The sequence below is a fragment of the Phyllobates terribilis genome, unplaced genomic scaffold (assembly GCF_046119375.1).
Source record: "Phyllobates terribilis strain yellow unplaced genomic scaffold, ASM4611937v1 Scaffold_2__4_contigs__length_985480577, whole genome shotgun sequence".
Taxonomy (NCBI): domain Eukaryota; kingdom Metazoa; phylum Chordata; class Amphibia; order Anura; family Dendrobatidae; genus Phyllobates; species Phyllobates terribilis.
In genome coordinates this window covers 86,468,173-86,493,543 of record NW_027362762.1, presented here as the reverse complement: position 1 = coordinate 86,493,543, position 25,371 = coordinate 86,468,173, and the positions used below count along the sequence as shown (strand labels likewise).

Genomic DNA, 25,371 nt, shown 5'->3' with positions numbered 1-25,371 from the left:
TCATCAGTCTTCATCTACTTTCTGCTCCAGACAATTGCCTGAATAGAGAGAGAATTGAATTTGGTGTTGCACTGTCTAGTGTTAGCTACAAAATGAGTTAACTAATAATCTATCAGTGTGTGCATTCTGACAGTCCAATGGGAGAATTTGTAAATATTTGTTTTTCCTTCTTCTGAGTTCCTCTCAGCTGATTGGTGACCATAGACCACATCAAAGTTGAATGTGCCGGAAAACAAAAAGCTTTTAAAAGCCAAACAGTGCAAAATTTGTATTGAAACCCAATTGTGAAAATGGGCAAGATCTGCTGGCAAATCAGGCAAGATCAGTTATTACAAAGTTTGCTTGTATGGACACAGTGGTGCTCTTGGGGAAATGTGCAGGCACCTTCTGCTGCAGGGGTGCAAAATGTAAATTTTTTGGTCCAAACACCACATTGTCATACTGAACCAATCCCAAAAGCTGCAATTTTTTTTAATGAAGACTTATAATTTACATGAACCCATCACCAAAACTACCGTCACTACATGAATCAACTCAAGAACCACCGACAGTACATGAATCCAGCACGAGAACTACCATCAGTACATGAATTCAGTGTCAGAACCATCATCAGTATATAAATGAAGCTCCATGCTTAGTACTTGGATCATTGTCTTTACACTGTCCCCCCATATAAATTGAAACCACCACACTGTCCTCTATTATAAACTATAACCACCACACACTCTTCCCTTATGAACTATAACTGCCACACTATCCTTCCTTATGAACTATGTCCTCCAAACTGTTCATCTTCATGCTGTCCCCATCTTTAGTGTCCCCCCATGCTTCTACCTCTCCATACTGTTCCCCCATGCTGCTCCCCTCCACTGTCCCCTGATGCTTTCACCTCTTCCAGGGGCGTACATAGGAATCATGGGGCCCCATAGCAGAAGTTCTAATTGGGCCCCCCCCCCCCAAAAAAAATGAAAATAATTGTCGTGGTCACACAAGAGCAGATCTCACAACTTTCCATCCATTACATAGTAATTTTCCCCCTGCTGTAGTCCTAGATCCCTCTTTCATTGCCCCATAAAGTGTCATGCCAACAAAGTGTCCCCCAAACACAGTATGATACCCCCATGGTGAATTCCTCCACATGCGCAGTATAATGTCCCTACTGTACCCCACCTCAACTCCCAGAGCAAAGTATGGTGACCCCAACACAGTATGATCCCCCAACTGTGACCCCTTAGAGCTAGAGAGAATGATACGTAATAAGGGAGGGTGTTATACATAAAAAAAGGTCAAACTATATAACTAAGGACAGCGCTATACATAATAAGTGAGTACACTATATACTGAGTATGCTATACATAATACGGCTACATTCCTGCATCTGTGTGCAGTGTCAGTGTGCTGCCCACTTTTACAGACGCATTGAGCATGTCCTATTCTGATCCTCAAAATTGGATCAGAGCAGGACAGTCTCTGACCCTCACAGATTTCATTCTCAGATCTGTGATTTTCATGGATGTGTTATGTATCTATAAAACTCTACGAGTCCGTGGACCAGGCGATAAAAAATTCTGGCAGCACACGGACATTTCACACAAATGTGAGAATGCAGCCTAAGGGATTTTACAGATAACATTATCACTCCAAGTCACACAGTGCTGATACAGAATAATATTTACATCCAGGAACTTACCGCTAACGTCTCATCTGATCAGAGTCAGTTTCTGCTGCTTCTTCTCCATCTGGTCAGACCTTCATGTCGACATCTCCCAGCCACGACTCATCTTGTCACGATGATCTGTACAGCCCTAAAAATAGCAAGGTCACATATATTGTATATATACTTGTGCCTCCCCAACACTGCACCCCTGAATACAGATATGTACCCCACCATTAATATACTATTAGCCACTTAGTAATCAAAATACAAAGTGATCAACAGCACTGTGCCCCCCATTAACTATAATCTCTGCCGCCCAATAATATAAATTATTCAGTCTCTGTGACTCTCCCCAATTGACTGTAAGGCTATGTGCACACGGAAAATATACAAGGCTTTGCAGTACAAGCAAAGTGAAACCCCCATCATTGCTTTCTCCCAGCACCCCCATCATTGCTCTCTCCTAGCACCCCCTTCATTGCTCTCTCCAGCCCCATAATTGCTCTCCCCATTGCCACCATCCCCATCATTGCTTTCCCCAGTCCCACCATCCCCATCATTGCTTTCCCCAGCCCCATCATTGCTCTCCCCAGCCCCACCATCCCCATCATTGCTCTCCCCAGCCCCACCATCCCCATCATTGCTTTCCCCAGCTCCATCAGCCCCATCATTGCTCTCCCCAGCCTCACCATCCCCATAATTGCCCTCCCCATGGCCATCATCCCTATCATTGCTTTCCCCAGCCCCACCATCCCCATCATTGCTCTCCCCAGACCCACCATCCCCATCATTGCTCTCTCCAGCTTCATCAGCCCCATCATTGCTCTCCCCAGACCCACCATCCCCATCATTGCTCTCCCCATCACCACCATCCGCATCATTGCTCTCCCCAGCCCCACCATCCCCATCACTGCTCACCCCAGCTCCATCAGTCCCAACATTGCTCTCCCCAGCCCCATCATCCCCATCATTGCTCTCCCCAGCCCCATCATCCCCATCATTTCTCTCCCTATCCCCCTCATTGCTCTCCCCAGCCCCACCATTGCTCTCCCCACCTCCCCTCATTCTCCTGTTCCTCTCCCCAGCGTTTTAAGTAAAAAAAACGTACCTCTCAGCACGCTCTCCTGCAGCATCCTCCTAGTTGCTGGAAACTTTCTTCCTGACCCAGGCGAGCGCTGCATGATGATGTCATCAAGCTGCGCGCGTCCGTGTCTAGGAGGAAGCAGAGAACGGATCCCTCCAGCTCCGCTGCCATTTTCCTCCTGTCAGCCGCAGAGCTGCAGGGATCGCTCCATGCCCTCGCATCATGGGCCCCATAGCAGTCGCGTGGCCTGCCGACATTGGCGGTACGCCACTGACCTCTTCATACTGTTCCCCCACTCTGTTTCCCTCCATGATGTCCCCCACACTCCCATATCTCCATACTGTTCTCCCACAATGCCCATCTACACATTGCCTTCCTATGCTTCCAACCCTCCATACTGCCCTTCTCCTTAATGTCCCTCCACACTACCCCTATCCATAATGTTCCCACACTGCCCCTCGATATGCAATGCCCCCGCTCACAATTATCCCCCACTGCCCCATAATGTGCCGCCACAGTAACACCACCACACCCTCCCATGTACAATAATAATCCACACATTCAACCTTTGGCTCCTTCATAGAGGGCTTACAATTCCAGGCCGTCTCATCTGTGTCTTCTGACCATAGACTACATCAAAGATGAATGCGCAGGATTACAAAGAGCAATTGAAAAAAATATTTTAAGCTCAAAATACATGCAATTAAGTAAAAAGAAAAAAAGAAAGTCCCCAAAGTTGGACGACCAAATGAGCCAAGTGATGTATCAATCAGTTCTTCCAACTTCTCAACCCCCCCAATCATCTGACGTTCTGTTAAGGATTGTGGTCAAGTTCAGTGCCTAGTTTTTTTCCATCGAATCTCCACCAATGCTAAAGCTTTGTATCATGGTCCCACTACTTTGACATTCTATCTCATTAGTCTCAACCACTTCTATCATATATGAATCTGTTCTTTGATAATCTCGTGTATTTTCAGGTGCACTTTTCTTTGTTAAGCCAATGAGGTCTAAAAATTATGTGACGATGATGGATCCTCTCCAGGAAATGTTTGGAGATACAATGGGGAGTATTCTGTTTATCCCACCACTGCTGGGAGACATTTTTTGGTTTGCGTCAATTCTGGCATCACTGGGTGAGTCATAATTTCAAATTGCTAGTAAATGCCAGGTCATATATGGAGGATGTCATCCAAACAGGTCCTGGTATCAGGTCTGGTTTTAGACAAGGTGGGGCCCTGGGCAAAAGTTTAAAATGGGGCCCCAAATGCTAACATATTGCACCATCGCACAGAAACATTTACGTTGCATTTACATGGGCTGAGTTCAGGCTGTTAAACTAGCGTAATCGACAATATTGAAGTCCTTTGGCGCTTATTTCTCGGCCTCGTTACACCGGCTGAGGAAGAATGATGGGGACAGAACGATGACTAATAGATCAATCTGTCCACATACATACAGTATCATGTTATCAGCAGCACATCTGCAGTTTGCACTGGGCTTGTTTGCTTCTGAGAACAATGATTTCTGTTCCAGCATAAACAATAGGCAGCATTTTGCTCGTTCGTTGGGCGACTGCTGATGTTTACACCTATGGACTCGCATGTGTGCTACCGGTATTTATAAATGTGTGTTACGGGTCCGGGTGGTGGAACCTCTGTGCCGAGGTGCAAGGAGGGACCCAGAGGGGCGTGACTAGGTATCCACCCGAACCGACCCTGGTCGTACGGCAGCTAACGACACCATGACCAGGGAGGATCCGTGCAGAGGGACCAGGTGCTACTCTGGGGACGACCTTGTAAGAGAGCAGGTGGCTCCCACGGGTCAGAGGGCTGGGACTGACCGGTATGGTGGATGGGCACGGCAAGCAGGCGGAAGTCTCTGGTAGCTGACAGGAGGTCACAGTTCGAGAAAGCAGGGCAAGTAGCAGTCTTTAGGTTTACCAGGAAGGTGGTCACAGAAAGTGACGGCAGGGTCTCCAGGCAGGCTGGCAGAAAGCAAGCAGGTGATCCCAGGTGAGCGGGCTGACAGACACAGCAGGTAACAGGCAGGTAACTGGTGGACGCTCCGAGGTGAGCGGTCTGACAGACGAGACAGGTAACAGGCAGGTAACTGATGGACGCTCCCAGGTGAGCGGTCAGACAGACGAGACAGGTAACAGGCAGGTAACTGGTGGACGCTCCCAGGTGAGCGGTCTGACAGACGAGACAGGTAACAGGCAGGTAACTGGTGGACGCTCCCAGGTGAGCGGTCAGACAGACGAGACAGGTAACAGGCAGGTAACTGGTGGACACTCCCAGGTGAGCGGTCTGACAGACGGGGCAGGCGGATGCTCCCAGGTGAGCGGGCAGATAGCCAAGGCAGGTAACGGACGGATAACAGGCTGGCAGGCAGGACGAGAAGTCAGGCTAGCAGCGGAACCTGAGGGCTGAAGCACAGGTAAGACACAGTGCAAACAACTTTGCTCGGGCACCTCCATTTTGGAGGAGGTGCCTTAAATGTGGGAAGTCCTCTGGCCATTGGCCGGGGAATCTTTAGGAAGACGCGTGCTGTCCCTTTAAGAGGGGGGGAGTGCGCGCGCGCGCCCTAAGCACTCTGCTGGAGGAGGAACGCGCGCCGGCCACAGCAGGGAACGGAGCGCAGGGAGAAGCTGCGCTAGGAGCCGGGGGGCGGGAGAGACGGTGTCCCTGTCTGACATGGGGCAGGGACGCTGCTGCGCCGACAGAGCCAGGAGCGCTGGAGGGGCCCACGCAAGGAGCGCGGAGGTGAGAGGGACGGCGTCCCTGCCTAGCAGAAGGCAGGGACGCCGATGCTACAGTACCCCCCCTTACGCCCCCTCCTCTTTAGGCCAGAAAGAAATTTATCAAGGATGAGCGGGGCATGGATGTTCTCCCGAGGCTCCCACGTTCTCTCCTCAAGACCAAACCCCTTCCAATCCACTAGAAAAAAGGTCTTTCCTCTTACCCTCTTGGTGGCCAGAATGCTCTCTACCTCAAACTCGTCTTCAGCGGAAACCGGGGCAGGAGGCGTACCTGAAGACTTGGAAAAAGAGTTAAGTACCACGGGTTTGAGGAGAGATACATGGAAGGAGTTGGGGATCCACAAGTTGGCCGGGAGTTTCAATTTATAGACCACCGGGTTGATTTGCTTGATAACTTCCAGTGGGCCAATGAACCGGGGCCCTAACTTGTAGGAAGGTATCTTGAGCCGGACAAATTTGGACGAGAGCCAGACCTTATCTCCAGGACGGAATTGAGGCGGATCCAGATGTCTCTTGTCAGCCTGTCTCTTCATCCGCTCGGAGGACAGAAGAAGTGCGGATCTGGTACTCTCCCAAATGGTGGAGAATTCGCTAACAAGAGATTCCGCGGCCGGGTTGTCCACCGAGACGGAGATGGGAAACGGGATCCGGGGATGTTGGCCGTAGACTGTAAAAAACTGGAATTTGGAAGAGGATTCGCTCTCGTGATTATTGTAGGAGAATTCGGCCCACGGTAAAAGATCCACCCAATCGGAATGGTGGGCATTAACAAAGTGCCGGAGGTAACTGGTTAAGATTTGGTTGATCCGCTCTACTTGACCATTGGACTGTGGGTGATAAGCAGAAGAGAAGTCCAAGGTGACCCCCAGCAGTTTACACGTGGCTCTCCAGAAGCGAGAGGTGAACTGAACCCCTCGATCGGACAAGATGTGGAGAGGAAGACCATGGAGACGGAAAATATGATGAATAAAGTCCTTAGCCAACTCAGATGCAGACGGAAGACTCGGCAGGGGAATGAAGTGAGCCATTTTAGAGAAGCGATCAGTGACCACCCAAATGACCGTACAACCAGCAGAGACAGGGAGATCCGTTATAAAGTCCATGGCGATGTGTTGCCATGGGGTAGCAGGTACGGGAAGAGGCAGAAGGCGGCCGGCTGGCAGATGTCTAGGAACCTTGTTGCGGGCGCAGGACCCATAGGCCGAGACAAAGTCTATTACCTCCTTGCGCAGGCAAGGCCTCCAGTAATGCCGGGCAATAAGCTGGAGGGTCTTCTTTTGGCCAGCATGGCTGGCTAGCTTAGACGAATGTCCCGAGTGCAGAACCTTCTTTCGATCAGGTACTGTCACGAACGTCTTACCAGGTGGAAGACGATTCAGATCCAAGGGAGCCACTTGCATTACCTTGGCGGGGTCGATGATGTGCTTAGGCTCCTCCTCTAGATCGGAGAACAGAAAGGATCGGGACAAGGCATCGGCTTTGATATTCTTGTCTGCTGGGCGGAAATGAAGAATGAAATCAAAGCGGGCGAAGAACAAGGACCACAGGGCCTGGCGCGGGTTAAGTCTTTGGGCACTCTGGAGGTAAGCCAATTTTTTGTGGTCTGTATAAATTATTACCGGGTGAAGAGCCCCCTCAAGCAGGTAACGCCACTCCTCCAGTGCCAATTTAACGGCTAACAATTCTTGGTCTCCTATAGAATAATTGCGCACAGACGAGGAGAAGAGTTTGGAGAAGAAGCCGCAGATTACCATTCTCCCGGATGGCGACTTTTGGGTGAGCACAGCTCCGGCTCCGGAGGAGGAAGTATCTACTTCTAAGAAGAATTGTTTGTTGCAGTCCGGACGGTGCAGCACAGAAGCGGAGGAGAAAGCTTGTTTCAAAGAAAGGAAGGCCCCTTCAGCCTCGGGCGGCCATTCTTTGGGACTGGCGCCCTTATGGGTGAGCGCGGAGATAGCGGCAGTCCGGGAAGAGAAGTGCGGAATGAAGAGGCGGTAGTAATTGGCAAAGCCCAGGAACCGCTGAATAGCCTTCAACCCCTCCGGTCGGGGCCACTTCAGGATGGCAGAAAGTTTCTCAGGATCCATTCGTAGGCCGGTCTGGGAGATGACGTAGCCCAGAAATGGAAGCGAGGACTGCTCAAAGAGGCACTTCTCAAATTTTGCGTAGAGGTGGTTCTGCCTGAGCCTGAGCAGGACCTGACGAGCGTCCCTCCGGTGTGTGGGAAGATCCGGAGAGAAGATCAAGATGTCTTCCAGGTACACCACCACGCAGGAGTAGAGAAGGTCACGGAAGATGTCATTGACCAACTCTTGAAAGATGGCGGGAGCATTACAGAGGCCGAAGGGCATTACGAGATATTCATAGTGGCCATCCCGGGTGTTGAATGCCGTCTTCCATTCATCCCCCTGGCGGATACGGACCAAGTTATACGCCCCACGGAGATCCAGCTTGGTGAAGATACTGGCACCCCTCAGACGGTCAAATAATTCAGGAACGAGCGGAAGGGGGTATTTATTCTTCACCGTGATCTGGTTAAGACCTCTATAGTCTATACAGGGACGGAGTGAGCCATCCTTCTTTTTAACGGAGAAGAAGCCTGCTCCCGCCGGGGAGGTAGATTTCCGGATAAATCCCCGTGCCCGATTTTCCTCGATATATTCAGACATGGCCCGGGTCTCGGCAGCGGACAACGGGTAAATACGCCCACGGGGTGGAGTAGCGCCAGGTACCAGGTCGATTGGGCAATCGTATGGTCTATGGGGAGGTAATGTCTCTGCTTCTTTCTTGCTGAAAACATCAGCATAAGACCAATAAGGAGCCGGTAGGCCGGCTAGATTGGCTGGAGTAGGAGAAGGACGAGCAGGACGAACAGGAACTAAACAAGTCTTATGACAGTCCCGCCCCCAGCGAAGAACCTCTCCAGTCTGCCAATTCAGCACGGGTGCATGTCTCTGGAGCCAAGGAAGGCCTAACAAAAGGGCGTGAGAGAGTCCAGGTAGAACATGGAAGAAGATCCTCTCAGAGTGCAGCATTCCCACCTGCAGAGTCATGGGTTCGGTGATGAGCTGGATGGTTAGTGGTAAGAGCCCTCCATCCACAGAGACGACAGATAAGGGTTCAGCCAAAGGTTTAGTGGGAATGCGGTATTTCTCTACCAGGGACTGGGAAATGAGGTTTTCGGCAGCTCCAGAATCGAGTTGAGCTAGTTCAAAGTAGCGGTTCTCCCCGCAGATAATAGAGACCGACAGCATAAGATGGAGGGGGTTTACTTTTGTCTAGGACGACCTCTCCGAACGATCCTAGACACTGGTGTTTCCCGACCTCTCCGGGCAGAAACGGATCCGGTGCTCCTTACTGCCACAGTAGAAACAGCTCCCCTCGGTACGGCGTGACTCTTGGAGGGATTTGACCATCTTGGTCTGGTCGAGCTGCATGGGCTCTGGCGAGTGCGCCCGGGGAGTTACAGAGGAAGAGACGGGTCTCTGGAAAATGGGAGCAAGATGGGGAAACCTCCTCTCACGGGTGACCTCTTTGGTACGCTCCTGGAACCGGATGTCAATCCGGGTGGCAAGTGTTACTAAGTCATCCAGGGAGGTAGGAATGTCCCGACCGGCGAGTTCATCTTTAATCCGGCCGGATAGGCCTTCCCAGAAGACGGACACTAGGGCCTCGTTATCCCAGGCAAGCTTGGAAGCAAGGGTACGGAACCGTATGAAATATTGGCCCACGGTGAGACTCTCCTGGCGGAGGCGTAGCAGAGAGGAGGCAGATGAGGTCTTTCGCCCTGGTTTGTCGAAGACTTTCCGGAAAGCCGTGAGAAAGGCTGGCAGGTTGGATACCAGGGGGTCTCCTTTCTCCCATAGGGGATTTAGCCAAGCCAGTGCCTCCCCAGTGAGATGGGACATAATGAATGCCATTTTGGCCTGGTCGGAGATAAACTGGTGAGCCAAGAGTTCAAAGTGCAGGGTGCACTGGTTTATGAAGCCCCGAGCTTGAGCGGGGTCGCCTCCGAAACAAGGAGGTGCAGAAAGCCGGGGTCCGGGACAGGATGCCATGGTATTGGTGGGCAGCGGTGCTGCCGGGGTGCGAGTCGTGACACTAGCGGTGGTTGCTGGTGGAGCAGTCAGTGTGTCCAGGCGGGAGTTGACATTTCGCAGGTGGTTCAGGATGGACTCCTGCTAGGATCTCTGACGGGAGACTTCATGGTATAGGTCAGAGAGCGAGGGAGCTTGGGTGCCACCGGGTTCCATGGCCCGAGCAAACTGTTACGGGTCCAGGTGGTGGAACCTCTGTGCCGAGGTGCAAGGAGGGACCCAGAGGGGCGTGACTAAGTATCCACCCGAACCGACCCTGGTCGTACGGCAGCTAACGACACCGTGACCAGGGAGGATCCGGGCAGAGGGACCAGGTGCTACTCTGGGGACGACCTTGTAAGAGAGCAGGTGGCTCCCACGGGTCAGAGGGCTGGGACTGACCGGTATGGTGGATCGGCACGGCAAGCAGACGGAAGTCTCTGGTAGCTGACAGGAGGTTACAGTTCGAGAAAGCAGGGCAAGTAGCAGTCTTTAGGTTTACCAGGAAGGTGGTCACAGAAAGAGACGGCAGGGTCTCCAGGCAGGCTGGCAGAAAGCAAGCAGGTGCTCCCAGGTGAGCGGACTGACGGACACAGCAGGTAACAGGCAGGTAACTGGTGGACGCTCCCAGGTGAGCGGTCTGACAGACGAGACAGGTAACAGGCAGGCAACTGGTGGACGCTCCCAGGTGAGCGGTCAGACAGACGAGACAGGTAACAGGCAGGTAACTGGTGGACGCTCCCAGGTGAACGGTCTGACAGACGAGACAGGTAACAGGCAGGTAACTGATGGACGCTCCCAGGTGAGCGGTCAGACAGACGAGACACGTAACAGGCAGGTAACTGGTGGACGCTCCCAGGTGAGCGGTCTGACAAGACGGGGCAGGCGGATGCTCCCAGGTGAGCGGGCAGATAGCCAAGGCAGGTAACGGACGGATAACAGGCTGGCAGGCAGGACGAGAAGTCAGGCTAGCAGCGGAACCTGAGGGCTGAAGCACAGGTAAGACACAGTGCAAACAACTTTGCTCGGGCACCTCCATTTTGGAGGAGGTGCCTTAAATGTGGGAAGTTCTCTGGCCATTGGCCGGGGACTCTTTAGGAAGACACGCGCTGTCCCTTTAAGAGGAGGGGAGTGCGCGCGCGCCCTAAGCACTCTGCTGGAGGAGGAACGCGCGCCTGCCACAGCAGGGAACGGAGCGCAGGGAGAAGCCGCGCCAGGAGCCGGGGGGCGGGAGAGACGGTGTCCCTGTCTGACATGGGGCAGAGACGCCGCTGCGCCGACAGAGACAGGAGCGCTGGAGGGGCCCACGCGAGGAGCGCGGAGGTGAGAGGGATGGCGTCCCTGCCTAGCAGAAGGCAGGGACGCCGATGCTACAATGTGCATGCTAAACATACACAATATGTGACACTTTTATAAACAAACTGCATGTTACACATATGTATATACACATAGCATATACACATAGAGCACGTACATACAGATATATGTATACACAGAGCACATACATACAGGTACATACGTACAGACAGATACATGTATACAGAGCACATACATACTGACACATGCATGGACGTGTAAGAGAATGATAAGTCCTAATATTCTGAACAGCCATGTTGGACCCAGCAGTTATCTTGGACAATCAACTAACTTTGTTAAAAGAGCTGAGGATCTCCCTAGAATAGAGGTATAAAATGACCTCAGTGCCATTAGTAAGTATGGATGGAGTCCAGGGAGATTAATTGGAACAGCTGCAGGGCACTGTGATAGTTAATAAATGGAATTATATGGTAGTGAGTAGTGTATATATTGAACTGATATAGAAACCAGAATCAGGAGATGTCAGTGTATGTGAGTTGGCTAAAAGCAGTGATATGAGTAACGACATTAGCTAAGAGGAACATAGAGATTCATGGGTTTTTAATGTAGTTTGGGGAAAATGTTCATTAATGTACTTATATTGTGTCATCTTTTTCTTTATTCTAAAATGCACATTCTCATCTACAGTATGAGGTTATCAGCTATACGCTCTTTCGTTTCCATGTTCTTTCTATGTCTAACTATGTATAAAAAGTCCCTGATGCTGTTGTTCGGGGCCACACCATCGCCACATCACGGCCAGGATATATAGTATAATGTACCCCCATAGTCGTCCATATAGTACAATGCACTCCTCAGTCCTCATATAGTATAATGTGCCCCATAGTCCTCCATATAATATAATGCACTATGGAGTCCTCCATATAGTATAATGTGTCCCAAAGTCCTCCATATAGTGTAATGTACCCCATAATCCTCCATACAGTATAATGCACCCCCCATAATCCTCTATACAGTATAATGCATGGCCCATAGTCCTCCATATAATGTAATGCACTCAATAGTCCTCCATGTAGTATATTACACAGCCCATAGTCCTCCATATAATATATTGCACACCCCATAGTACTCCATAAAGTATAATGCTGCCCGGATGGATTACTGAGAGAGCGTCTACCGGCAGAAAATGAACTTACTTCCTGCCGGGAGCTGCCAGCTTTCAGTTATGAGGGCATGCACGGAGCAGCTACAGTTTAGCGTCAGACAGGATCATTCTTGGGGCCCACTATGCTCAAGTGGTACTAACTGCAGAGTGTACCCTTATAATAATAATAATATTTATTTATATAACGCCAACATATTCCGCAGCGCTTTACAATTCAGAGGTTCATATACAACAGTCATAAGTAACAGTTAAAGATAATACAATAATTAAAGCAAAAATAATGACGACCCTGCTCGTAAGAGCTTACAATCTACAATGAGGTGGGGGTGACACATTTACAATGATGGTCCAGGCATCTTGAGGGAATGAGGGATAGATAAAGGCTGCATGAGCTCGTCACCAGCCAGTATTTGTAGTGCTTTTGGGTGCAGTGGAGTTTGGTGGAGACTTTTTTTTTAGAGAAATAGTGAATGGTCTATATATAAAGAGAATTTGATTGGGGAACGTGATAGGCCGCCTAAACAGATGTGTTTTTAGGGAGCTCCTAAAACGGTGTAAGTGGTGATTAGTCTTAATTTTTTGGGGAAGAGCATTCCAAAGGATAGGTTCAACTCAGGAGAAGTCCCCTTCTCCTTATCTTCCATCTTGTAAGGCCGATAATCGGGGAAGAGCATTCATAGGAATACCTGTTCCTAACTATCGACCTGTCCAAACAGTCCATTATTCACAACACAACTTGTATAAACACGATAAGTGCTGCCGAGAACAATGATACTCTATGCGCACAGAAAGATCATTAACGATCAGTGAGCATAAAACTATATTGGCGCTAAACAGGGTATTAGCTGACTGCCGATTGGCTTGTATGTTGTTTAATGTCGTTTCATCCTTTAGAATGCAGTCCGTGGCACAACCGCAGCAAAATATTCAAGTAACACATGTGGACTTACTGCAGAGATCCTGAAGATTTGTTGTGAAAAAAAGTTGCAGCAAATCTACTGTGAACATACCCTTATGCAGGGACGGTCACGGACAGCTTATGGACCCTGTGCAAAGCATGCATCTGTGCCCCTCTTCTTTTATGGTGACAAAACTCCAAATATATAATACAAAAGTAGCAGAGCAGCACAATCTGGTGCAAAAAAAATAGCCAGCACTTGAGTACATTGAGTACATCAGTGAAAACAAAAAAGTGGATTCTTTACACTGTGTGCAGAATTATTTGGCAAGTTGTATTTTAGAGGATTATTTTTATTATTGATCAACAACTACGTTCTCAATCAACCGAAAAGACTCATAAATATCCAAGCTTAATATTTTTGGAAGTTGGAGTGGAGTTTTTTTAGATTTGGCTATCTTAGGAGGATATCTGTTTGTGCAGGTAACTATTACTGTGCAGAATTATTAGGCAATTTAATAAAAACCAAATATAATCCCATCTCACTTGTTTATTTTCACCAGGTAAACCAATATCAGTGCACAAAATTTAGAAATAAACATTTCTGACATGCTAAAACAAAAACCAAAAACATTAGTGATCAGTATAGCCACCTTTCTTTATGATGACACTCAACAGCCTTCCATCCATAGATTCTGTCAGTTGCTTGATCTGTTTTCGATCAACATTGCGTGCAGCAGCCACCACAGCCTCCCAGACACTGTTCCGAGAGGTGTACTGTTTTCCCTCCCTGTAGATCTCACATTTTATGATGGACCACAGGTTCTCTATGGGGTTCAGATCAGGTGAACAAGGGGGCCATGTCATTAGTTTTTCTTCTTTTAGACCTTTACTGGCCAGCCACGCTGTGGAGTAGTTGGATGCATGTGATGGAGCATTGCCCTGCATGAAGATCATGTTTTTCTTGAACGATACCGACTTCTTCCTGTACCACTGCTTGAAGAAGTTGTCTTCCAGAAACTGGCAGTAGGACTGGGAGTTGAGCTTCACTCCATCCTCAACCCGAAAAGGTCCCACAAGTTAATCTCTGATGATACCAGCCCATACCAGTACTCCACCTCTACCTTGCTGGCGTCTGAGTCGGAGTGGAGCTCTCTGTCCTTTTCTGATCCAGCCTCTGGCCCATCCATCTGGCCCATCAAGAGTCACTCTCATTTCATCAGTCCAGAAAACCTTTGAAAAATCAGTCTAAAAAAATTTCTTGGCCCATTCTTGACGTTTTATCTTATGTTTCTTGTTCAAAGGTGGTCGTTTTTCAGCCTTCCTTACCTTGGCCATGTCCCTGAGTATTGCACACCTTGTGCTTTTTGATACTCCAGTAACGTTGCAGCTCTGAAATATGGCAAAACAGGTGGCGAATGGCATCTTGGCAGCTTCACGCTTGATTTTCCTCAATTCATGGGCAGTTATTTTGCGCCTTTTTTGGCCAACACACTTCTTGCGACCCTGTTGGCTATTTGCCATGAAACGCTTGATTGTTCGGTGATCACGCTTCAAAAGTTTGGAAATTTCAAGACTGCTGCATCCCTCTGCAAGACATCTCACAATTTTGGACTTTTCAGAGCCCGTCAAATCTCTCTTCTGACCCATTTTGCCAAAGGAAAGGAAGTTGCCTAATAATTAAGCACACCTTATATAGGGTGTTGATGTCATTAGTCAACACCCCTCCTCATTACAGAGATGCACATCACCAGATTTACTTAATTGGTAGTTGGCTCTGAAGCCTATGCAGCTTGGAGTAGGACATGTATAAAAAGTATCAGGTGATCAAAATACTCATTTGCCTAATAATTCTACACACAGTGTAATCATCCAAATGCTATGTTTCAAGCAGAAAAGCTGTTTTTCAGCCAATCAGAGTGAGGCTGAATAATGGCAGCAGTGGTGCTCTCCATGTTTTACAATCCAGGAAAGAGCAGTAATAGCAATCAGTTGACCAGAGAGGGCAGCGATCTGCTCAGTCTGAAGTGAGCTGCAGTGGTTCAGGTTTTATAACTGCATCACAGTCCTCCTGGGTTGTGCAGGGAAGAACGGTGGGCAATTAGCAGTATTTGAACTGCTGAAATGCAGTGTCAGTTGGGGCCCACCAGAGCATCCTCTGGTGGGCCAGTCCGATGCTGGCTACAGTCACCCGCACACAGAACCACTCACTATGCTGTGAGTAGAGGCTGTAAGCATGCCCTAGCGCTTTGATTGACAGCTTGTTCTGCACATGTGCGCTGTAGAGCTAGCTGTCAATCAAAGTGCCGGGATGTGCTTAAAACCCTCGGCTCACAGTATAGTGAGCAGTGATTGAGCCACTCCTCGTACGCCTCCATGACTGAAAGCGATCGGCCCCCGGGAGAATATAAGTTCATTTTCTCCTGGTAGCTGCGCTTTCAAGAAGTTGGCCGGGCAGCATTTTATTGCTATTAAAGGGGTTGTCTGGCCTTAGGGTACAAGTCTGCAGTCACTCTATGTGGCTGCAGACTTGTGAATCCTCCCATGAAATCACAGTATGCGATTTGCATACTTCCGGCCACATTCAGACTAGACACGTCCAGCCTTGCTCAATATGCTTGCATTGAGCCAGGCTGCTTCCAACTAGACGGCACATGACCGCATGTATGCAAATCACATACTTGCGGTCATGTCGTGCCTACCTCTTTAGACGCCAGCAGTGGAGAATCCTCGCAGTGCGCGTGATGTGAGGATGCACAAGTATGCAGTCACAGAGTGACTGCAGACTTGCCCTCTAAGGCCGGACAACCACTTTAAAAATGACGCATATTAAAAGAATATTTTGGCGTAATTCAAAAACAGGAGAAAAATACCAAAATGCAGAAAAAAAAGGCACAAATGCAATAATGAATCGTGCCCTCTATGTATAAAACAACAGTATAGGTAAAAAATATCTCACCAGTCCTGTGTTCTCTCATAGGAGCCACAGTCAGGGTTATCCTGGATGTCAAAGGATACTTATCTATTATAATCTCGGCTTGTACAGTCATTCTGTACACTTTGCTCGGTGGCCTCTACTCCGTCGCCTACACAGATGTCATCCAGCTACTCTTTATGATCGTCAGTCTGGTGAGTGATACGTGAGAACAATTTTATTTATTTAATATGGAAATTTGGAGTACTAGGCAGTGGTGTAACTAGAGTCCGATGGGCCCCAATGTGAAATTTGGACCTGGACTCTCCCTTCTTGTTGGTCAGATGTATGGGCCCTTGTAGTGTTCTAAGTCCTATAAGGACATACGTGTTGCCTTCACTCCCCCATTATGTAGTAATGTCCCCCATCCTGGGCCCCTTCCAGGTATATATATGTTACCCTTCCTGGTATATACAGTATGTCCCCCATAATGGGCCCATCCTGGTATATATGTTCCCCATCCATAGTCAAATGTCCCCCATCCTGATATACGTACATGTCTGCCATCCTAGTATATATGCCCCCCATCCTGCTATAAATGTCTCCCATCCTAGTATATATGCACCCCATCCTGCTATATATGTCTCCTATTCTGGTATATAGGCCCCCCTATCCTGCTATATATGTCTCCCATCCTGGTATATAGGCCCTCCATCCTGCTATATATGTCTCCCATCCTGGTATATAGGCCCCCCTATCCTGCTATATATGTCTCCCATCCTGGTATATAGGCCCTCCATCCTGCTATATGTCTCCCTTCCTGGTATATAGGCCCCCCTATCCTGCTATATATGTCTCCCATCCTAGTATATAGGCCCTCCATCCTGCTGTATATGTCTCCCTTCCTGGTATATAGGCCCCCCTATCCTGCTATATATGTCTCCCATCCTGGTATATAGGCCCTCCATCCTGCTATATATGTCTCCCTTCCTGGTATATAGGCCCCCCTATCCTGCTATATATGTCTCCCATCCTGGTATATAGGCCCTCCATCCTGCTATATGTCTCCCTTCCTGGTATATAGGCCCCCCCTATCCTGCTATATATGTCGCCCATCCTGGTATATATGCTCCCCATCCTGCTATATATGTCTCCCATCCTGGTATATAGGCCCTCCATCCTGCTATATATGTCTCCTATCCTGATATATATGCCCCCCATCCTGCTATATATGTCTCCCATCCTGGTATATAGGCCCCCCTATCGTGCTATATATGTCTCCTATCCTGATATATATGCCCCCCATCCTGCTATATATGTCTCCCATCCTGGTATATAGGCCCCCCTATCCTGCTATATATGTCTCCCATCCTGGTATATAGGCCCTCCATCCTGCTATATATGTCTCCCTTCCTGGTATATAGGCCCCCCTATCCTGCTATATATGTCTCCCATCCTGGTATATAGGCCCTCCATCCTGCTATATGTCTCCCTTCCTGGTATATAGGCCCCCCTATCCTGCTATATATGTCGCCCATCCTGGTATATAGGCCCCCCTATCCTGCTATATATGTCTCCCATCCTGGTATATAGGCCCTCCATCCTGCTGTATATGTCTCCCTTCCTGGTATATAGGCCCTCCATCCTGCTATATATGTCTCCTATCCTGATATATATGCCCCCCATCCTGCTATATATGTCTCCCATCCTGGTATATAGGCCCCCCTATCCTGCTATATATGTCTCCTATCCTGATATATATGCCCCCCATCCTGCTATATATGTCTCCCACCTTGGGTTCCTTCCTCGGATGCACATCCCGTTGAAATATGCTCTGGCATTGACGGGCTCACCTCCGGGCGCGATCGCACACTCTGTGACCACAATCGTTACGACCCTGGTTCTAGGACGTACTAGTATAGTATTTAAAGTGATACAATGTAATACTAATTATCTAGAAGCAAAACACAGTTAAAAATGTGATAAATGGTAGATATGACTAAAGGTTATCAATAGTTTGATCTAGAGTAGCGCAGTGGTTTCTTTCTGTATAACAGCTTTGGTGCATAGTTAGACAACATTATCTTACTTTACAACCATATTTTGAGCCAAAATTTTGGTGCAAATTTTGCAAGATGTTTTAGGTCTTTTCACTTTTTCTTTTCATCTATCCACTGCCTAAAGAGGTGCAAAAAATATCTAAAATACATAGTAAATCTGGAGAAGGGCACATATAGCAGGTTTGCAGTGCAAATTGAAAGTTTTCCTTCGCGTATTTGCCTTAGTAAATCTTCCCGTCTATATTATTTAATGTCCCTCCCATTTGAGATGGAGTTTCTTTTTAAATGTTTATATATCTTTACATGCGACGGACCATAGAAGACAGTATACCAACAATGTAAAAAAAATAGAACTGGGGGCATTGAAATGTTACATACAGTACTAATCAATAGTTTTAGGCATTGAAAAAATGCCGCAACGTAAAAATGCGCTCAAAAATAGAAGTGTTAATAATTTATATTTTAATCATTTAACAAAATGGTAAGTGAATGAACAAAAGTCTAAATGAAATCAATATTGGATGTCACCTCCCTTTACATTCAAAACAGCAGAGGGACTGGAGACCGCAGGCAGGTAGGCAGGATGTAAGAAACCACAGGCAGGCGAAAAGAAGTCCTGTAAACCGCGCGCAGGAAGGTGGGATGACGGAGACCATAGGCAGACGGGCGATGTCCAGGAGACCACAGGCAAGCAGATTGGATGCTTAAAACCACTGGCTGGTGGGAGACGTTAAGGAAACCACAGGCAAGCAGGCAGGAGACGTTCAGAAGACCACAGGCAAGTAGACGGGATGCTGAAAACTGCCGGTAAGTGGGAGACATCCAGGAGACTACAGGCAAGCAGGTGGGAAACGTCCAGGAGACCACAGGCAAGCAGACTGGATGCTGGAAACCACTGGCAGGTGAGAGTTGTCCACGAGACCACAGACAAGTAGGCGGGAGATGCCCAGGAGACTGCAGATAGCAGCTGAGTAGGTCAAGGTGTGTAGAGTAAGCCAGAGTCTAGCAACACTGAAGTCTTAATACTAAGACACAGCTATGTGTCTTGGTGAGCCCGATTGAGGCCCAGGCGGATGCTCACATGGGATCACGCCTGGCTATTTGCAAAGCCTGATGTGGAACACAGCAGAGTCTAGTGGAACGGGGTGTGGGAAGCAAGTCATGGATCCGGGGGGACAGGTATATAACACTCAGCTTTGAGGACACCAAGAAATGGCAATGTTGAGGACCATAGCTACGCCCTTGCAGACCTCTTGATGCTGGTGACTTTGGCTGGCCAGGCCTAGATGTTGAGAGGTTCAATGATGGAGACCACCAGTAAACAATAAACCTTATTTTACTGAACAGTAACTTGGTGGCAATTATGTACAATATATAGTGGGTTAATAACTTCACAAACGTTTCCTATACAACATGACGCATCTTTACACACAATTGTTCTATCTCTTCCAAGCTTACTTGTTTCTGCCCCCAAATTCCTCTGCCTTCACCACAACCTAGCACAGTACTACAGTCTAGTATGTGAGAGTCCTGTTCTCAACCCATGGTTCCCCGTCCTCTTTTTCCCTTAAGGGAACTAGTTTGTCACTCTGGTCGTTACTTAACTTCTTTGCTTGCTGATGCCTTGGAACTACGGCCAGTGGCACTCTCTTTGTCTCACATTTCCCTGTTCCATCTTGGTCCATTACCTATCTATCTTGTGGACTTGTGGCCATACTGCTAGGCATCCTGTCCCAGGTCCCGTCTCTGGGTAATCACTCTGTCCTTCTATCGCTTTTCTTTTCTCTGCTCAGGATCACGCTATCTACTGCCTCGATCTCCACTCACTTTGGGGACACCCAACCCACGTGGCTCTGCTGAGTACTCAGACTACATAGCCCCTCCCTCTCTGGGTTAGCCCCAACTCTTACCTCTATTGATGGCTACTTACTACCTGCTGCTGGGCATAACACATCTTCATCACATGACAATGCAAAACATAAAACAGGCAAATATTATAATGAATCACATCACAACAACACACGTGTCTTCAAAGGGGAACGTAGGCAGCATGTCCATCTCTTTACATCTTCAATGCTGAGAAATACAGGCAGATACTTACCCATCATACATTACCATAAAGGAGGTGTCTGATTATTATTATTATTTATTATTATAGCACCATTTATACCATGGCACTTCACATGTGAAAAGGGGAATACATAGCAAAAAAACAAGTATAATAATCTTGAACAAAAACAAGTCAGCCACTGGTACAGGAGGAGAGAGGACCCTGCCCACGAGGCCTCACAATCTACAAGGGATGGGTGAGGATGCAGTAGGTGAGGGTAGAGCTGGTCGTGCAGCGGTATGGTGGGACAAGGGTTACTGCAGGTTGTAGGCTTGTCGGAAGAAGTAGGTCTTCAGGTTCCATTTGAAGGTTTCCACGGTAGGAGAGAGTCTGATATGATGGGGCAGAGAGTTCCAGAATAGGGGGGATGCACGGGAGAAATCTTGTATGCGATTGTGGAAAGAGGAGATAAGAGGGGAGTAGAGAAGGAGATCTTGTGAGGATCGGAGGTTGCGTGCAGGTAAGTACCGGGAGACTAGGTCACAGATGTATGGAGGCGACAGGTTGTGGATGGCTTTGTCTGCCAAGGTTAGGGTTTTGAACTGGAGTCTGTGGGCAATGGGGAGCCAGTGAAGGGATTGACAGAAAGGAGAGGCTAAGGAATAGCTAGGGGATAAGTGGATTAGTCAAGCAGCAGAGTTTAGGATAGATTGGAGGGGTGTGAGCGTGTTAGAGGGGAGACCACAAAGCAGGAGGTTTCAGTAGTCGAGGCGAGAGATGATGAGGGTGTGTGTAGCACCCTGAGGATTCGGCTGCTACAGGGGTATTGCACCTCAACCCAGAGGTGTGATATTCCACTCCCGGGTAAGGATGGAGAGTGGAACTGAGCTCGGTAGGCTGCATGCACTACATACATCCCATTTCCGAGGAACAGGCCGACGGTACTCCCACTTAGAAATGTGCAGGTACGACCGAGTCTGTTCCTGGCTGGAGTGGGAGGGGGGGTGGTACATCCCAAGTAGTGTAGGGGCAGATAGGGGGAGCAGCCTGGGTAAAGATAGGAGCTCATTGGGTGCTGGTCACCTGAGCTCACACATAGAGGGTGTATATAAGGTGGGCACCAACTAGGATCAGGGTCAGATGCAGAGGATCAGATGCAGAGAGTCAGCTGCAGAGAACAAGTCAGGAGCAGAGGAGAGAAGAAAGACCAAGACCCAGAGTGAGAGAGGAGAAAAGAGAGAGACCCAGAGCACAGCAGAGAAGGACTCTGAGATCCCAACTAAAAGCACCGGGTGAAGAGTCGGCATCAGGGTACCGGAACCCAAGCTGGTGGGGGTAAAAACATTCCCCAGCCAGAGACCGGAGACCGTGGGCAGCGTTTGCCACGGTCACCCATCACATCCACCCCGAAGGCACACCACATGAAGGGTCAGGGAACCCAGGGCCAAGGGTGTCCCAACAGAAGGCCCGAGGGAGCTGGACCTAGGTGGATTACTGGTGGGGACGGCCAGAGAACGGGACAGAAAGAGAGCTCAGGGCCACGCTCCGGACTTGTTTGGGGGTTGGCTGGATCCAGGACCTGGTGGACGCAGCACGGCTCGGGTGGTCACTAGCAGCTGGAGTGACCAGTACAACATCTGCAGTAAGTAAACACCCTTAACTGCACAACCCGACTCTGTCTTCACTGCCGTCTGCATTACACCACCACAACCCCCATCCTCTGCGCCTGTCCCCTCTGAGGCTATACCCCTCCCGTTGGGGGTTATCCCACCAAGCTGCGCACCCACCATCAGCCTCAGCGGACCCTGCTGCAGCGGCGGCCACAGTGACCGCATCCCAACGGGTGGCGTAGTCGACACAAAAGAACTCTTAATAACATCTGTAGGACTGCCACATAACACTGAGCTTGACGCCCTGGGCACGGGCCGGGTCACAGCCGCTCGGAGACTACAACCCCCCATCTGATCCGGTGCCGGGTATTCCCCTCAAAAAGGAATATGTCCCAGGGGGCGCGTCAACTTTGGCGTAGTCGGCAGGATAGCGTGCCCACAACAACCGGGTACTGCGTGCCTGAAGAAAAGTGCAAGTTTACCTCAGAAAGGAGTCTCCCGCCGGTTCCGGAGGGTCCACGCCATCGGACTCCATCACCAGTCGTTTCCCGCCGATTGTCCGCCATTTCCAACTTGTTCCCGCCATCTGCAGAGTTTCCCGCCACTGGGCGACGCTTCCCGCCAAAACCGCAGATTTCCCGCCTTGGAAGAGCAGCGGACGCCATTATGGGCGTGCCAAAGGAGGGCAGGAGGCCACCTCCCATCGTGGGCCGGGACAGAAAATGGCGCCAAAAGTGGAAACCGCCCCCACCAACAGAGACTGTGATGCTAGAGGTGTCTGTCAGCGTGAAAGAACTACCCCTGGAGCTGACAGTCACCGAGTTGCCCCGGGACCGCCCTCGAAGTGGGAGGAGACGAAAGAAAAGAGCGAAGATGGGTGCCGCCTGGAGCAGTCTGGAGCGAGCGCACCCGGAGGCAAGAAGTCTAACGAGGAGTAGCGGAGGAGCTTACCCGGATATGGAGAGAAAGCAGAACAGCACCGGCCCGCTGGCCAGGAGTCTGCTAAAGACCGAGGAAGGAGAGCAGAGCAGCACCGGCCCGCTGGCCAGGAGCCTGCTGGAAGAAGAGCAGAGCAGCACCGACCCGTTGGTCAGGAGCCTGCTAGACACCACGACCCCACTAGGCCTAGTGGAGGTCCTTGCACAGCTCCCCCGAGACCGGGAGTGTGCACAGACTGCCCTGGAGGGCCTCGCACGGAGGATGGCCCGGGTACAGCGCGAGATATTGGCGGAATGGAGCCGGGAGATGGCCCAGCAAGCTGAAACCAAGACCCGGAGCACGCCAGCCGAGACGAGGAAGGATTACGCCTCTGAGGATGGCGCGGGAGGACCCAAGGCCGGAGACGGCGCCGAGGAGGGAGCCGAACGCATGAAGGCAGGTAAATGGGACGCCTATACCCCAAGCCGTGACACCGCTTACCTGCCCCAGCTCCCCGTCGCAGAGCCCGAAAGTCCCCCTGCTGTGCCCGAAAACGCCATGTCACCGACGCAGACTAGGCCCCAACCGGAAGCCGCCGCCGCGACCCCTGTGACGTCACACGTCTCGACCCCGAGCGTGACCAAGCAGGAAGTACCACCAGCCTGGTCGCAGGGCCTAGAATTCCCGGGCGTCGCATCACCAACAGCGCCCCCTACCTCCGCGGAGCCTCCGGCCTGGTCGCAAGGCCAGGTAGCCCAGGGCGCCGCCGTATTAACGGTGCCCTTCACCTTCCAGGTGCCCCAGGCCTGGCCGCAAGGCCTGGGCAACCCGGGCGCCACCACCACCGCGCCCGCACCCGTAAAACCAAGGGTGCCGCGTCTGGGAGAGGACTTGTTTGCCCAGCACACGTGGCCGGACGGGCAGCCTTTCATCTGGCCCCAGAAGTATTACGAACTGGAGCACCAGAGGAGGGTTGGGGCCATGTGTGCACCCCTGATTCCGGCTCCGAAGCCCGTGGCACGGATCTCGCCCCCGCTAGCGGAAGCACAGTTTGAGTGGGACCCCGCTGGAGAAGATCTAATGGGGTTCACTCAGGAAACCAGGGCAGCTGCAGCGGAGCGCGCTGAGTGTTGCCGACAACAGCTCGAAGAGTTCGCGAGGGAGCGGAGAGAGAGGCGGGTCCGGGAACAACAGGCCCAAATAAGGAGCGCCGAGCAAAAGAGCCGGACCAGGAGGGACCCCCGTGCAGCGCACAGTCCCCGTACCACCGGGACTGTAATAAAGTTTAATCTGCAGCATGGGTGGGGCTTCATTCGAGACAACAACACCCACGGCGACGTCTTTGTCACGCGCAGAGACGTGGAGTCCCAGCTGCCGGAGGGGCACAGAGGTCGTGACCTCTACATCGGAGACGAGGTCACCTTCACCCGGCACAAGTGTGCCAAAGGACCTTACGCCCTCCACGTACACCGCCTGATGGAGGAGGAGTTGCAGTGCGGGGAGGAGGAGCAAGAGGACCCGGACGGGTCTGAAGTTACAACCAGCTATAAGCAAAGAGCAGGAGGAAGACGCCGTTGAGTGCGGCAGAGAAGTGATGTAAATAGTTACCCGATCGGGGTATAAAGAAACTGTTGCTACATATATATAGTCCCCGTTGGGACCAGCTGAGTGAACTGTTTACCCGTTAACCCCTTAATCCCACAGGCTGAGGACTGTGAGCAGCCATTCCCTTCCCTCTACCTGGCCGAGGACTGAGAGCGGCCAACTTCCCCTGTATATAGTTGCGCTTCCTAAAGCGCCCCCTACCGGTTTTATAGGAAAACCAGTTTTCCAGTTTTTCTAAGAGACTGTCGCATTTTTCCCGGACACACGTTGCACAGTGTCCGGAGGAGGAACCTGAAACAAGAGACGACGAGAATGTTTATATGAAAAGTTTTATATATATATAATGTTTTATATGTTTTATTATGTTTATGAAAAAAAAAAAAAAATTGTATGTTTTGGTGTTTTTGTCTTTACAGCCCGAGGACGTGCTGTGATTTACCAGGGGGGAATGTAGCACCCTGAGGATTCGGCTGCTACAGGGGTATTGCACCTCAACCCAGAGGTGTGATATTCCACTCCCGGGTAAGGATGGAGAGTGGAACTGAGCTCGGTAGGCTGCATGCACTACATACATCCCATTTCCGAGGAACAGGCCGACGGTACTCCCACTTAGAAATGTGCAGGTACGACCGAGTCTGTTCCTGGCTGGAGTGGGAGGGGGGGTGGTACATCCCAAGTAGTGTAGGGGCAGATAGGGGGAGCAGCCTGGGTAAAGATAGGAGCTCATTGGGTGCTGGTCACCTGAGCTCACACATAGAGGGTGTATATAAGGTGGGCACCAACTAGGATCAGGGTCAGATGCAGAGGATCAGATGCAGAGAGTCAGCTGCAGAGAACAAGTCAGGAGCAGAGGAGAGAAGAAAGACCAAGACCCAGAGTGAGAGAGGAGAAAAGAGAGAGACCCAGAGCACAGCAGAGAAGGACTCTGAGATCCCAACTAAAAGCACCGGGTGAAGAGTCGGCATCAGGGTACCGGAACCCAAGCTGGTGGGGGTAAAAACATTCCCCAGCCAGAGACCGGAGACCGTGGGCAGCGTTTGCCACGGTCACCCATCACATCCACCCCGAAGGCACACCACATGAAGGGTCAGGGAACCCAGGGCCAAGGGTGTCCCAACAGAAGGCCCGAGGGAGCTGGACCTAGGTGGATTACTGGTGGGGACGGCCAGAGAACGGGACAGAAAGAGAGCTCAGGGCCACGCTCCGGACTTGTTTGGGGGTTGGCTGGATCCAGGACCTGGTGGACGCAGCACGGCTCG

The 25,371-nt window shown here is 50.2% G+C and overlaps 1 protein-coding gene across 1 annotated transcript in view; it reads left to right on the top strand.

Moving 5' to 3' along the window:
• LOC141193932 (high-affinity choline transporter 1-like) overlaps positions 1 to 25,371 on the top strand; it is a 52,272-nt gene that overhangs the window by 8,183 nt on the left and 18,718 nt on the right. Inside the window, exons 3-4 of the mRNA XM_073662185.1 lie at positions 3,719 to 3,874; positions 15,936 to 16,084. Coding sequence (XP_073518286.1) covers positions 3,719 to 3,874; positions 15,936 to 16,084 — 305 coding nt within the window. The remainder of the gene's footprint in view (positions 1 to 3,718; positions 3,875 to 15,935; positions 16,085 to 25,371) is intronic.